Here is a 13689-nt window from a genome sequence, read left to right on the forward strand (position 1 = left end):
GATTCAGATACTACTGCAGCCAAATAGCTTAACAGGACAGCCAGGCAACTGGTATTGTTTAACAGGAAATAAATATGGCTGCCTCCATACCCCTCTCACTTTAGTTGCCCTGTTCGGGTACATTGTTGGAGGTTGAATTACAGTGTTTTAAAAGTAACTTCAGCTCTGTCTTCTGACAGCACAGAAGGTACTCAGTGTGCGCCGCTATAGGCGTAATTCCTATTACGGTCTATGGTGGCGCCGGCTGCGCCCAAATCTCCTGTGCTGGATTGCCAGTGTTTGAGGCCCTGAATCTATGTTCAGAAGACATTTGTGAATGGGACCCTTAAATTGTATCAACTAATTCCACACACATTTTAGATACAGATAAAGTGATGACAACAGAAATTGAAATGTTGCATAACAAGCAAACCATAAACAGCGTGGCAATAAAGCGTAGAAAGTAGACGATGCACCATCCACCATCCTCGCTGGTCTCTGAGGAAGCAAGTAATCGCGAAACGGCTGTTAGGCCGTCACTTCTATGCTGCTTGTTAACCCTGTGATGGTGATGATGGGCGAATAAACCTTTAAGCATTGTGGATGGTGCATCGTCTACTTTATTGGAATACTGCTTTACGTGTGCACATCACAGAACAACAAACAAACAAACACAGAACACTTATATTGCGCTTTTCTCCTGGCGGACTCAAAGCGCCAGAGCTGCAGCCACTAGGGGGTGCTCTATAGGCAGTAGCAGTGTTAGGGAGTCTTGCCTAAGGTCTCCTACTGAATAGGTGCTGGCTTACTGAACAGGCAGAGCGAAGATTTGAACCCAGGTCTCCTGTGTCAGAGGCAGAGCCCTTAACCATTACTCCATTCAGCCACTGCAGAAGGGCCTGATCACCTCAAAGGTCCATTTGATGCATTTAGTGCCGACATTACAAAGTTCTCAAGAGTATAAAAAACCAGTGCTGGGCCGAAATTACGCATTAGTAATGACGCATCGTAATTCAATGCAAATTTACACGTAAGCGTTACGCGTAACTTACGGTCTTACGTGTAATTATTTACGCGTAAGCCGTAAAGCGGTATCGTAATTACGCTCTCTACCGTAATTGCTAGGTATGTGTAATTTTACGAAGACTTACGCGTAATGTTACACGTAATTACTAACGTAAAAACTCCCCTTTTCTAAGAGTAGCCAATCAGTCAACATCCTAAGCAACCAATAGTATCTTCTCCCGCCCTTCAGTATATAAGCGTACGTTTTGACGCATACGAATGATGTGTACGCAATAGCTGTCACATTGACGGCTATTGCGTACACATCGTCCGTATGCGTCAAAAAGTACGCATTAATGGGTATTACGGCACTACGCGTAACATCGTAGCGTAAGCGCCTACATTACGGTATCCTTACGCGTAAAAAGTGGAATCCGCACGATGTCGGTAGAAACTGTAAATCTTTATTGGATCATAAAACACGACAGGCTAACCCAGCACCACATGCTGACATGTTTCGGGCGTTACACGCCCTTAATCATAGCATGCTATGATTAAGGGCGTGTAACGCCCGAAACATGTCAGCATGTGGTGCTGGGTTAGCCTGTCGTGTTTTATGATCCAATAAAGATTTACAGTTTCTACCGACATCGTGCGGATTCCACTTTTTACACAGTCTTGGATCCGAGGTTTTGGCAGCCTGCTATCCTGCACTGTCGGCAGACGGAGGTTTTGAGCGGAGTTCCACCTTTCTCGTGTATCCTTACGCGTAACTGCATAAGTTAACGCATAATTACAGTGATGAACCGTAGATATTTTCCTACGCCGTAACCGTAATTGCGTAATGCGTAATAGCGTAAAATTACGCGTAATGATCCGTAAGCGTCGATTTTTCCATTACGACCAGCACTGTAATAAACAGCGTGGCAGTAGCTTATGATGTGTAACTAAGGAAAATTTTATCAGCCACACCCACAATGCAAAACAGCCTTGCTTGCTAGCTTGTCAAGCAAAGGCTAGAAGCAGGTTCTCCAGACACCATCCTTAAGGCACTAAAAACGTCTAAGATGTCTTCGGTTTTCAGGATTGTCATGATACTGCCGGCTTTAGTTATGTCAGGTAAGAATGTTTACAATAGTTTGCAGGCCTGTTTGTAAAAGTTGAATTTTGAAGCAGTTCAGCTTTCTCTCGGGATTCCTCATTATCGACAAATTATTTGGAAAAAAATGTGTTGAACACCTAAATGAATTCTCCTAGGAGATCATTTTTCATCTTTGATTTAGAATAAGTTTTCAGCACTTTGCAATGGAAAACGTAACAAAAAGTAGGAGAAAAAGTACTATCAAAATTATTTTAAGTAATTTTTTTGCTTGCTGGTGGTTTAAAGGGCATTTTGTTGACAAGTATGAAGATATCGCCTAGGCGAAAACTTGGGAGAAAAAGTTAACTGCGTATGGACCCGTGATTTCTTAAGATTTCCCATACAGGTGAAACTCGAAAAAATTACAATATCGTGCCTAAGTCCATTTATTCCAGTGATTCAACTTCAAAGGTGAAACTAATATATGAAATAGACTCATTACATGCACAGCGAGATATTTCAAGCACTTATCTGTTATAATTTTGATGATTATGGATTACAGTTTATGGGAAGAACCCCAAAATCACAATCTCAGCCCATTAGATTGTTGTGAAAATGTTCAATATTCTCGGCTCAAAGTGTCAGCCTCCAATCAGCTAATTCACCCAAAACACCCACAAAGGGTTCCGATTTCATATATTAGTTTCACCTTTTAGGATGAATGACTGAAATAAATGGGCTTTTGCACGGTATTCTTATTTTTCACATTTCAGCTGTATTTACAAAGCAGTGAATGCTTTAGATGACAAAATAAAGACTAAGGCCTCTTTCACAGTGCGACGTTAAAGTCGCACGTTAAAACAACATTTAACGCAGAATAATTCACTGCTATAAAAAAATCAATGCCTTGTTCACAGTGCACACGTTGCGTTAGTGTCTAACGCTGCACGTTAAGTGAAAGAGCTGCATGCTGTGCGTTATACACGTTATTAGCTGCGTTAGACTGTTTGCACATGCTCAGTAATGACTTGGAAGCATACTTTTCATTGTCTGTATGCGCTACTATCTGCGACGATAACGGGGCATTAAGTTGCGGTGCGTTGCGTTGTAATTTGCGTAGCGACTTTAGCGTTGCATCAAAACGCACCGTCCTACTGTGAAAGAGGCCTTAGACAAAGAGTAAAAATGATTGTAACTCGCACCATGTAGATTGTGCTACCTTTCCATTGGAGCATTGTTTGCTTTCTTGATAAAACTTGCGGTTACATAATGCAACCCTCCAGTGGTCTTGGTCTCATTCACGGATTTTCTCCAGGCAAATCACAATCAGATAGTGATGATCAGCTAGTTCCTATTACGCAAAATTTCACATACATTTTCGATTTTACGCTTATACGTAATTACGATTTGTAAATTCAATTATACGTATAGTGATTCGGAATTATTGCTACATATGTTAAATATTGGGTACAAGTCAAAAAATAATTTTTAAAAAAGACCTTGTAGTTTTTTGATAAAATCAATTTTAAAAATGCAAAGAAAAAATGTTTTTTAAACTTAAAAATGACAGTTTCAAAAACATTTTTCTTTGCATATTTAAAAATCGACTTTATCAATAACTACAATATATTTTTGAAAAATTATTTTTTTGACTTGCACCCAATATTCTCTTTAATATATGTAGCAATTTTGGTAGCCATAGCATATATGGGGGTTTTGCTATTAACCTGTAAAATTAGCACAACATTTTTCAAAATTACGGGAAAAATTATGCAAAATTATGAAATATTACTATTACATACAAAATTAATTATGATTTTCCCTGAAATTTCGCATTGCGATTATGATGTGTAAATGTGAATTTCGATGCAAAATTTTGCATATGCGAAATTTCGGCCCACCACTTATTTGCCAAGTACAGGGTATTATATAAGGGTTGTTGTGGTGCAGACAGCTCAGTATTAGAGGAATAGTAAACAGATAGGGAGGAATAAAGAACACCTTTCTGGGGGGAATAAGGACATAAACGTGTTAACAATGACATCATACATTACACATTAAGGGTACTTTCCCACCAGGACGTTGCGCTTAGGGGATGTTATAAGTCGCATAACGTGCCCCTAACGCAATGCCTGGTGGTGTTGGAGCAGTCCTGACTCAGACAGGAAGTGACTACAATGTGACCCTCACTGATAAGAAATTCCAACTATAAAACACTTTCCTAGCAGAAAATGGCTTCTGAGAGCAAGAAAGAGATAAAAAGGGGAATTTTACTATCAGCGAGGGTCACACTGTAGTCACTTCCTGTCAGGACTGAGTCAGCCACTTACATACCTGATATTTAGAAAAACAAAAGTTTGCTTTCTTAAAACAGAAATAATTTGCAATAATTGAGGTTGGAGTGAGCTTGAGATGTCTCCCAGCGAATCACTGCTGAATATATGCAAATTAACCATTGTTGCCCTTAGCAGCTAAACACACCTCCAGAACTGCTGGAATGCAATGATGTGTCAGCTTGTTAATTTGTACAGAGCCATAATAATCCAACATGCATACAGACTGTTTCGGATTGTTTGATCCTCATCAGTGCATGGCATGGATTAATTTGGCTCTATGCAGTAGGGCTTTTAACACCGAGAGGTACAGACTAACCAGCAAGCTCATGGTGACCCAGAACTCATTAGAGTGTGTAAGGGACTACAATGGTCCTAAAAGCCCCCTTACTGAGATGTTAAGAAAAACAAAAGTTTGTTTTCTTAAAACAGAAAGAATTTGCGATAATTCAGGTTGGAGTGAGCTTGAGATGTCTCCCAGTGCATCACTGCTGAATATATGCAAATTAACCATTGTACCCTTAGAAGCTAAGCACACCTCCAGAACCGCTGGAATGCAATGATGTGTCAGTTTGTTAATTTGTACAGAGCCATAATAATCCAAATGCATACGGACTGTTTCAGATTGTTTGATCCTCATCAGTGCATGGCATGGATCAATTTGGCTCTATGCAGTAGGGCTTGTAACACCGAGAGGTACAGACTAACCAGCAAGCTCATGGTGACCCACAACTCATTGTAGTCCCTTACACACTCCAATGAGTTCTGGGTCACCATGAGCTTGCTGGTTAGTCTATACCTGATAATTAACTCTTTCAGATAGAGAAAGAAAAAAAGGAAAGCAGCATAGTTATTTGTGTGCTAGGCACTGTACATATACAGGTCTATCTCATCATGTCACCTCGGGTATTCTTTAAAAACCTTTGACTAAAGTTGGCTACACACCATACAATTTTTTAAATATCTGTTCAATTTAAGAATTGCAATCAATTTTTCTGACTGATTGTAACATTTCAAAAATCTGACCAATGTCCCACACACCTATGTTCAATCTTTCCCCAATTATGATAAAAATGATTGGAAACTCTGAGAAAATTGCTAGGGTGTGTATATTAATAAATTGACAATCTAACACACACCATACAATCTTTAGAGAAATTGAAGAAAAATATCTGGCATTTCGGATAGATAATAATCGAAAAAAAAAAAACGGGACATCAAATCGGATTTTTCAGTCGGATAAAAAAAAAAAAAAGCTTTCGATTTTTTCGGGAGATCCGATCCTTTTTATCGAATTGCCGTAAAATCGGATCATTTTATTGTATTGTGTGTGGCCACCTTTAGGCACGTGCCGTAAAGTGCAACAGAAACTGACTGAGTGAATTGACATATCTCAAATTAGAGAAATAATCACACTGTATTGCATGAAAAAAACACACACACACACACACACACATATATATATATATACTAGCTGATTGCCCGGCGTTGCCCTGGTATGTATTTGGCTGGTGTTGGCTCCACCTACTTTTTCTAACCCTAACACACAATTACGCACTGACCAAGTTTGTGAGCTTTGCATTGTTTGGCACCAATAATTTGCATTGAAATGAAACAAATCTAATTGGCTGTGTGTGGCTCCACCCCCTTTTCTGAATTTGAACCCCAGTCACCCAATAACCAACTGTACCAGGTTTGAGGCCTGTGCCATTAACAGTGCAAGAATCGTAGCAATTAAATATTCCCCTTGAAAAGCAATAGGTGAAGTTTGATTGACTTTTGTAGGCTCCACCCACTTTTCTGAATATTAATCCCAGTCACCCAGTGACCAACTGTGCAACGTTTAAAAACCCTGCCATTAACAGAATTGCTGCAGTTTACATTTTCCCAGTGAAATTTGTATTTGTCTCCAGCCACTGATGACCTGGCGTTGCCTGTGTATTTGACTGGTGTTGGCTCCGCCCACTTTCTAACCCTAACACACAAACACTCAATGACCAAGTTTGTGAGCTTTGGGATCCTTGGCATCAATAATTTGTATATTCCCATAGAAATTAAGCAAATCAGATAGGCTGTTTGTGGCTCCACTCCTCTCCAGCATTTGAACCCCAGTCACCCAATGACCAACTGTAGCAGGTTTGAGGCATCTGCTATTTACAGTGTAAAAATGGCAACAATTTAAATATTCCACTTGAAAATCAACAGGTGAATTTTGATTGGCTATTATAGGCTCCACCCACTTCCCTGAATATTAATCTCAGTCACTCAGTGACCATCAGGGCAAAGATTGGGAATCCTGAAATAAACAGTGTAAGAATGGCTACAGTTTCACTTTCCCAGTGAAATTTGTTTTTGGCTCCGCCCACTTTTTGTAACCTGGACACAAAGTCACTACTCAATGCCCAAGTTTGTGAGTTTTGGGGTCCTTGGCATCAATAATTTGTATTTTCCCATGAAATGAAACAAATCTGATTAACTGTTTGTGGTTCTGTCCCTTTTCTGAATTTGAACTTCAGTGACCCAATGACCAACTGTACCAGGTTTGAGGCTTGTGCCATTAACAGTGCAAGAATGGCAGCCATTTTAATATTCTCCTTGAAAAGTGACATGTGATTTTTGATTGGCATTTTTAGGCTCCACCCACTTTTCTAAATATTAATCCCAGTCACCCAGTAACCAGCTATGCTAAGTTTGAGAACCCTGCCATTAACTGTGAAGAAGGGCTGCAGTTTCCCAGAAAATTCTGTTTTTAACTCCACTCACTTTTTGTAACCTTGACACACAGTCACTACTCAATGACCAAGTTTGTGAGCTTTTGGGTTCCTGGCACCAAAATTGTGCTAATGGAAGCAGTTTATCCAGCAAAGAAATCTGGCTGTTTTTGGCTCCGCCCCTTTACTGAATTTGAACCCCAAACACTTAACGCCCGACTGTAGCAGGTTTGAGGCCTCTGCCATTAACAGTGTGAGAATGGCTGCAATTTCAATATTCCCCTTGAAAATCAATAGGTGAATTTTGATTGGCTCTTGTAGGCTCCACCTACTTTTCCAAATATTAATCCTAGTTACCCAGTGACCAACTGTGTGAAGTTTGAGAACCTTGCCATTAACAGTGTAAGAAAAGCTGCAGTTTACATTTCCCCATGTAAAAAGTTAGTTGTTTTCGGCTCCGCCCACTATTTCTAATCTTGACATACAGTCAGTTAATTACCAAGTTTATGAGCTTTGGGGTCTTTGGCAAAAAAAGTTGCATTTTACCATTGAAATTAAACAAATCTGATTGGCTGTTTTTGGCCCGCTACCATCAGAATTTAAACCCCAGTCTCCCAGTGACTGACTGTAGCAGATGTTAGGCCTCTGCCATTAAGAGTGCATGAATGGCAGCAATGTAAATATTCCCCTTGAAAATCAAAAGGTGAATTTTGATTGGCTGCTGTAGGCTCCACCCACTTTTCTGAATATTAGTCCCAGTCACCCAGTGGCCAACTGTGTCACGTTTGAGAACCCTGCCGATAACAGAATGGCTGAAATCAATCTAACAAATCTGATTAGCTGTTTGTGGCTCCACCCCTTTAGTGAATTTGGACCCCAGTCACCCAATGACTGACTGTATCAGGTTTGAGGCCTCTGCCACTAACAGTGTAAGAATGGTAGCAATGTGAATATTCCCCTTGAAAATCAATAGGTACATTTTGATTGGCTGTTGTAGGCTCCACCCACATTTCTGAATATTCATCCCAGTCACCCAGTGGCCAATTGTGTAAAGTTTGGGAACCCTGCAATGTAAAAAATGAAGTTGTTGGCACTTTTTCTAACCATGACATACAGTCACTCAATCATCAAGTTTATCAGCTTTGGGGTCCTTGGTATCAATACTTTGTATATTCCCATTGAAAAATAAACAAATCTGGCTGTTTGTGGCTCCGCCCCCTTCCTGAATTTGGACCCTAATCACCCAGTGACCAACTGTACCAGTTTTGAGGCATCTGCTATTACCAGTATAAGATAATGGTAGCAGATGAAACATTCCCTTTGAATATCAAAAGGTGAATTTTTATTGGCTGTTGTAGGCTCCACCCACCTTCCAAAATCCTAATCTGTCACCCAATGACCAACTGTGCAAAGTTTGAGAACCCTGCTATTAACGGTGTAAGAATGGCTGCAGTTTATATTTTCCAGTGAAATTTGTTTTTAGCTCCGCCCACTTGACACACAGTCACCCAGTGACCAAGTGTGTGAGTTTTCAGGTTACTGGCATCAAAAATGTGTGATTTGAAGCAGTTTATCCACCAAGGAAATCTGATTGGCTGTATGTGGCCCCGCCCCTTTAGTGAATTTGGACCCCAGTCACCCACTGACTGACTGTAGCAAGTTTGAAGTCTCTGCCATTAAAAGTGTAAGAATAGCAGCAGTTTAAATATTCCCCTTGAAAATCAATAGGTGAATTTTGATTGGCTGTTGTAGGCTCCACCCATTTTCTTGAATCTTAATCGCATTCACCCAGTGACCAAGTGTGCCAAGTTTGAGAACCCTGTGATTAACAGTCTAAGAATGGCTGCAGTTTACATTTTACGATGTAAAATGAACGGCTGAAATTTGATTTGCTGTTTTATGCTCCGCCCACTTTTCATGGATTTGTAACCTCGGTCACCAAGTGACCAACTGTGCCAAGTGTGGGGACTCTGGCTTGATTACTGTGAGAATGGCAGCCTTTTACATTTTTTCCATTGACTTGAATGGGTGGAATCTGATTAGCTGTTTGTAGCTCCGCCCACATGTGCAGGGGGGGGGGGGTGCAAGACCCCCAGAACATATCATCCCAGGTAGTAAGGGATCTGTGTACCAAGTTTCGTTCAAATCGGTCAAGCCGTTTTTGCGTGATCGCGGCACATACACACACACACACATACATACATCCGATTTTATATATATATATATATATATATATATATATATATATATATATATATATATATATATATATATATATATATATATATATATACAGTCACATCGCCTCTAGTTAGGTTAGGAGGACATTTAAATAAGTTATTAAGGAAAGGGAGGTGCTTAAGGGGGTGTGGCCGGAAAATTACTATACAGGGGCCTCCGGACGTTATCATTAGCACAGGAGCGTGGATGGTGTGAGTGTGCGGACCCAGGCAATACAGTAAAAAAACAATTAAACCTTCGCACTCTCATATGCAAATGTTCTAACAAATGCATTCACAGATTCACTCATCCAGGCCAGAGGATTTTCAAGGAAGGGATTCCTGAAAAATCTCCCTCATCCACGCACATTCCTCTATAATAATCCCTAAGTGTCTCTGCGTCCCATGTCCGTGTGCGTGTCCCATTTGCGCTCTGCGCATGTGCAGGGACGCAGAGACAATGAGGGAGAGTGACGCGCGGCAAGGGATGACGGGCGAAGGGAATGATGGGCTGGCGGGTGGCGGGCGCATGCGCAGTGACAGACCGAGCCCGTTTTTAAACGGGCTAAGGTCACTAGTACAGTATAATGATATGGTAGGACATCACGCTGGGTATGCATAATGCAATTTCCCGTCCGACTGACAGGGTGTGATGATTATTTCTTACATGTCAGATCAGTAACTGGATTAATAAGGAGCAGTATGGATACAGATAATAATGAGGACAGCCGACATTGGTAATGAAGGGGAAAGTGAAGCATTCACACAGCAGGGCACAGGGCTGTGCTCATACCTGACTCTGTTAAGTTCCCCAGAGCTGCTCCATGCTCTGTACACACGCTGCTGCTCCATGCTCTGTACACACGCTGCTGCACCATGTGCTGTACACACACTGCTGCTCCACACTCTGTACACACGCTGCTGCTCCATGCTCTGTACACACGCTGCTGCTCCATGCTCTGTACACACACTGCTGCTCCATGCTCTGTACACACACTGCTGCTCCATGCTCTGTACACACGCTGCTGCTCCATGCTCTGTACACACGCTGCTGCTCCATGCTCTGTACACACACTGCTGCCCCATGCTCTGTACACACGCTGCTGCTCCATGCTCTGGACACACGCTGCTGCTCCATGGTCTGTACACATGCTGCTGCTCCATGCTCTGTACACACGCTGCTGCTCCATGCTCTGTACACACACTGCTGCTCCATGCTCTGTACGCACACTGCTGCTCCATGCTGTGTACTCACACTGCTGCTCCATGCTCTGTGCACACGGTGCTGCTCCATGCTCTGTGCACACGGTGCTGCTCCATACTCTGTACCACGCTGCTGCTCCATGCTCTGTACACATCCTGCTGCTCCATGCTCTGTACACATGCTGCTGCTCTATGCTCTGTACACACGCTGCTGCTCCATGCTCTGTACACACGCTGCTGCTCTATGATCTGTACACATGCTGCTGCTCCATGCTCTGTATACACGCTGCTGCTCCATGCTCTGTACACACGCTGCTGCTCCATGGTCTGTACACATGCTGCTGCTCCATGCTCTGTACACACGCTGCTGCTCCATGCTCTGTACGCACACTGCTGCTCCATGCTCTGTACGCACACTGCTGCTCCATGCTCTGTACACACACTGCTGCTCCATGCTCTGTGCACACGGTGCTGCTCCATGCTCTGTGCACACGGTGCTGCTCCATACTCTGTACACACCCTGCTGCTCCATGCTCTGTACACACCCTGCTGCTCCATGCTCTGTACACATGCTGCTGCTCCATGCTCTGTACACACGCTGCTGCTCCATGCTCTGTACACACTCTGTTGCTCCATCCAAAGTCAACTGTAGCAGGGGAAAGGAAGGGGGTAGTGCTGTGAGCTGCAGGATGCCTGCAGATATTCTGATGACTCAACTTATAGCTGTCCCCAGACACTGCTCTGACCCTGGTCTGAGGTGGATTCTGGGCAGCTGTAATCCCCCCCCCCCCTGCGTTTGCCTATGCAGGCACCACTGTTATCCATCTACAGCTAAGTTAAAAGCTGGGGTTTAAGTTCACAAAATAATGCATTCTCTTGCTTAGTCACCTACACTGCACTGAAGTACCCAGGCAATCATAGGTGTCCTAACTCTGGCCCTGTAACATGCATAGTGCAAACATTCATTGTTGCACATTAGGATGTGTGCTCCTAATCCCTAGATAGGTTTGATGCAATCAATGTTTGCATGTCTGCACTATACATGTTACAGGGCCAGAGACACCTACAATTACCTAAATCTGTAAATGCATTTGTTTGAACATTTGCATGCAAGAGTGCAGAGGGTTAATTGTTTTTTACTGTATTGCAGGAGTCCGCACAATCAAACCATCCATGCTCCTGTGCAGGGGCGTAAATAGAAATCACTGGACTCACCTGCAAATCTTTGGATATCCCTGCCCCCCCCCCCCCCCCACACACACACACACACATATGGTGTACAGAAAACGCATACAGAAAAAAGGTTGGGGCTGGGCACTGTACACAAGACCCTGCTGCACACTGAATAGGGACTGTCTACAAATCTTTGTCTGCAAAACTTTGTATGATTCCTTATCAGTGGCTGAGCAGATGCAGTCATTAGAAGAATTATGCAGAGAGCAGAAAGCTTTTTTTTTCTCTGTGCCCTTAGTTGTCAGTGTCTCAGGACAGGAAAAAGAAACTTCTTCCCCATGGGCCCGCTGCTGCTTCTGGGCCCCCCTGCGGCTGCATCCCTTGCAGGGTATATTGCTACGCCCCTGCTCCTATGCTAATACTAATGTCGGGGGGCCCACGTATATAGTATAATATACATATTACATAGGGTAAATATTCCTACAGAGTCCTGAAATTTGCAGGCTTATGCATAAACTGAAGCGCTAAGCAGCAAACACAGACGGATCTCACCCACCGGATTGAACTTGTCGGTTCACAGACCCAAGCAATGAAGGTTGTGACTTGAGATGAGTGCTTACGCCGAGGCAGCACATCGGGTAATCCCGGCTTGTAAGCCGCACTCGAGACGTGTCACGCTGTATAGCGGTCAAGTCCCGCATCGATCCAAACGCCAAGATGGAGCTCAAGAACACGTGAGGTCAAGCGTGAGTAGGACACCTCAGCCATGCAGCAGTCACATTGGCTCCACCCACCTATACTCTTCACTTCCTCATTGGATGCTTCGTCAAGGTGTGGCCAGAGACGTCACACTACTCCTTTCGAAGGGAGCCATGTCCTGTTCCTCTTGCGGTGCCACTGCAACCACATTGTTTTTACCAGCATTTGTCTGCTTAAATCAGGGTTGTTGAACGCCAGCCCTCGAGGTCTGCACACATCTTTTGTCACCGCTCAAGTTAGTTGTTTTTGACTAAAACAGAAAATGTGTGGTTCATCAAGAAGAGCACATTTCTCCATTTTGCTGTCCATCCTAAACACTGGCATGGATATGGCCCTCCAGGACTCGAGTTTGACACCTCTGGCTTAAATTGTACCAGAGATGAAGCACCCTCGTGTATTTCACTATATATATTAGTGGGAACATTAGAGAAAACACCTACCCTGCTCTCTGTTTCAACCTTCACTGCCCAGCCTTCTTCTTATCAGCCTTGAAAAAAATCCCTGTCTGGGTTTGCTCAGGAATCATTATAGCTGAGTCTGTCTTCTCTGATGTATTTTCAAGCCCAAGCCTGCCCCCTTCTGGCTCTGCTTTCCTGATCTGTATACTTGCAGCATCACAGAGAGCTGTGATGAGATGGGAGGAGCTCCTAATGTAAGGGTATTTGGAAAAAACGTTTGCTAGTCATAAGAGGTTTTTAGAAATGGTGCTTTCATTTTGCACACAGCCCACTAAATAATATGCTTTTCTGATGAACTGTGTTTTGCGTGGAGTTTTAGTAAAAAAAACACAAAAAATGGCATCTCAGAGCGGCAAAAATAGCAGGTATAGTGTTTATTTTGTAAACGCTATCGGGGGATATGTTTATTTTGTGCCAAAGCGTTCATCTCTGGTTTCCTTTATACAGATACAGATATGTTTAAAGAGTAACTGTCAGGCTGCAAAAGCTAATTTAAACCTCTATTCTCCTGTGGTAAACAGTTTAGAAGGAAGCCAAAAAGGCAATGCTGAAGTTAAAAATCTCTCTTACTTTTAAAGTGTGCTGAACAGCAAGGCTGTTATTCCCAAGCTCTTAAGTAGGATGAGAGGCCGCATAACATACTGCAAAGCATTCTGGGGCTGCTTCTCCCCACCTTGGGTCCTCCCCTCGGCTACTAGTGAGAAGTTACAGGCTCATGTTACAGCAGCTTGTAATGCAGTCCAGCTCACAGCACTGAAAAATCACAGG

General features: G+C 42.8%; 1 protein-coding gene across 1 annotated transcript in view; it reads left to right on the forward strand.

Moving 5' to 3' along the window:
* The first annotated feature begins 1989 nt into the window (after window positions 1-1989).
* LOC137522296 (uncharacterized) overlaps window positions 1990-13689 on the forward strand; it is a 97582-nt gene continuing 85882 nt past the window's right edge. Inside the window, exon 1 of the mRNA XM_068242327.1 lies at window positions 1990-2103. Coding sequence (XP_068098428.1) covers window positions 2052-2103 — 52 coding nt within the window. The 5' untranslated portion in view covers window positions 1990-2051. The remainder of the gene's footprint in view (window positions 2104-13689) is intronic.

The sequence above is a fragment of the Hyperolius riggenbachi genome, chromosome 6 (assembly GCF_040937935.1).
Source record: "Hyperolius riggenbachi isolate aHypRig1 chromosome 6, aHypRig1.pri, whole genome shotgun sequence".
Classification (NCBI taxonomy): Eukaryota; Metazoa; Chordata; class Amphibia; order Anura; family Hyperoliidae; genus Hyperolius; species Hyperolius riggenbachi.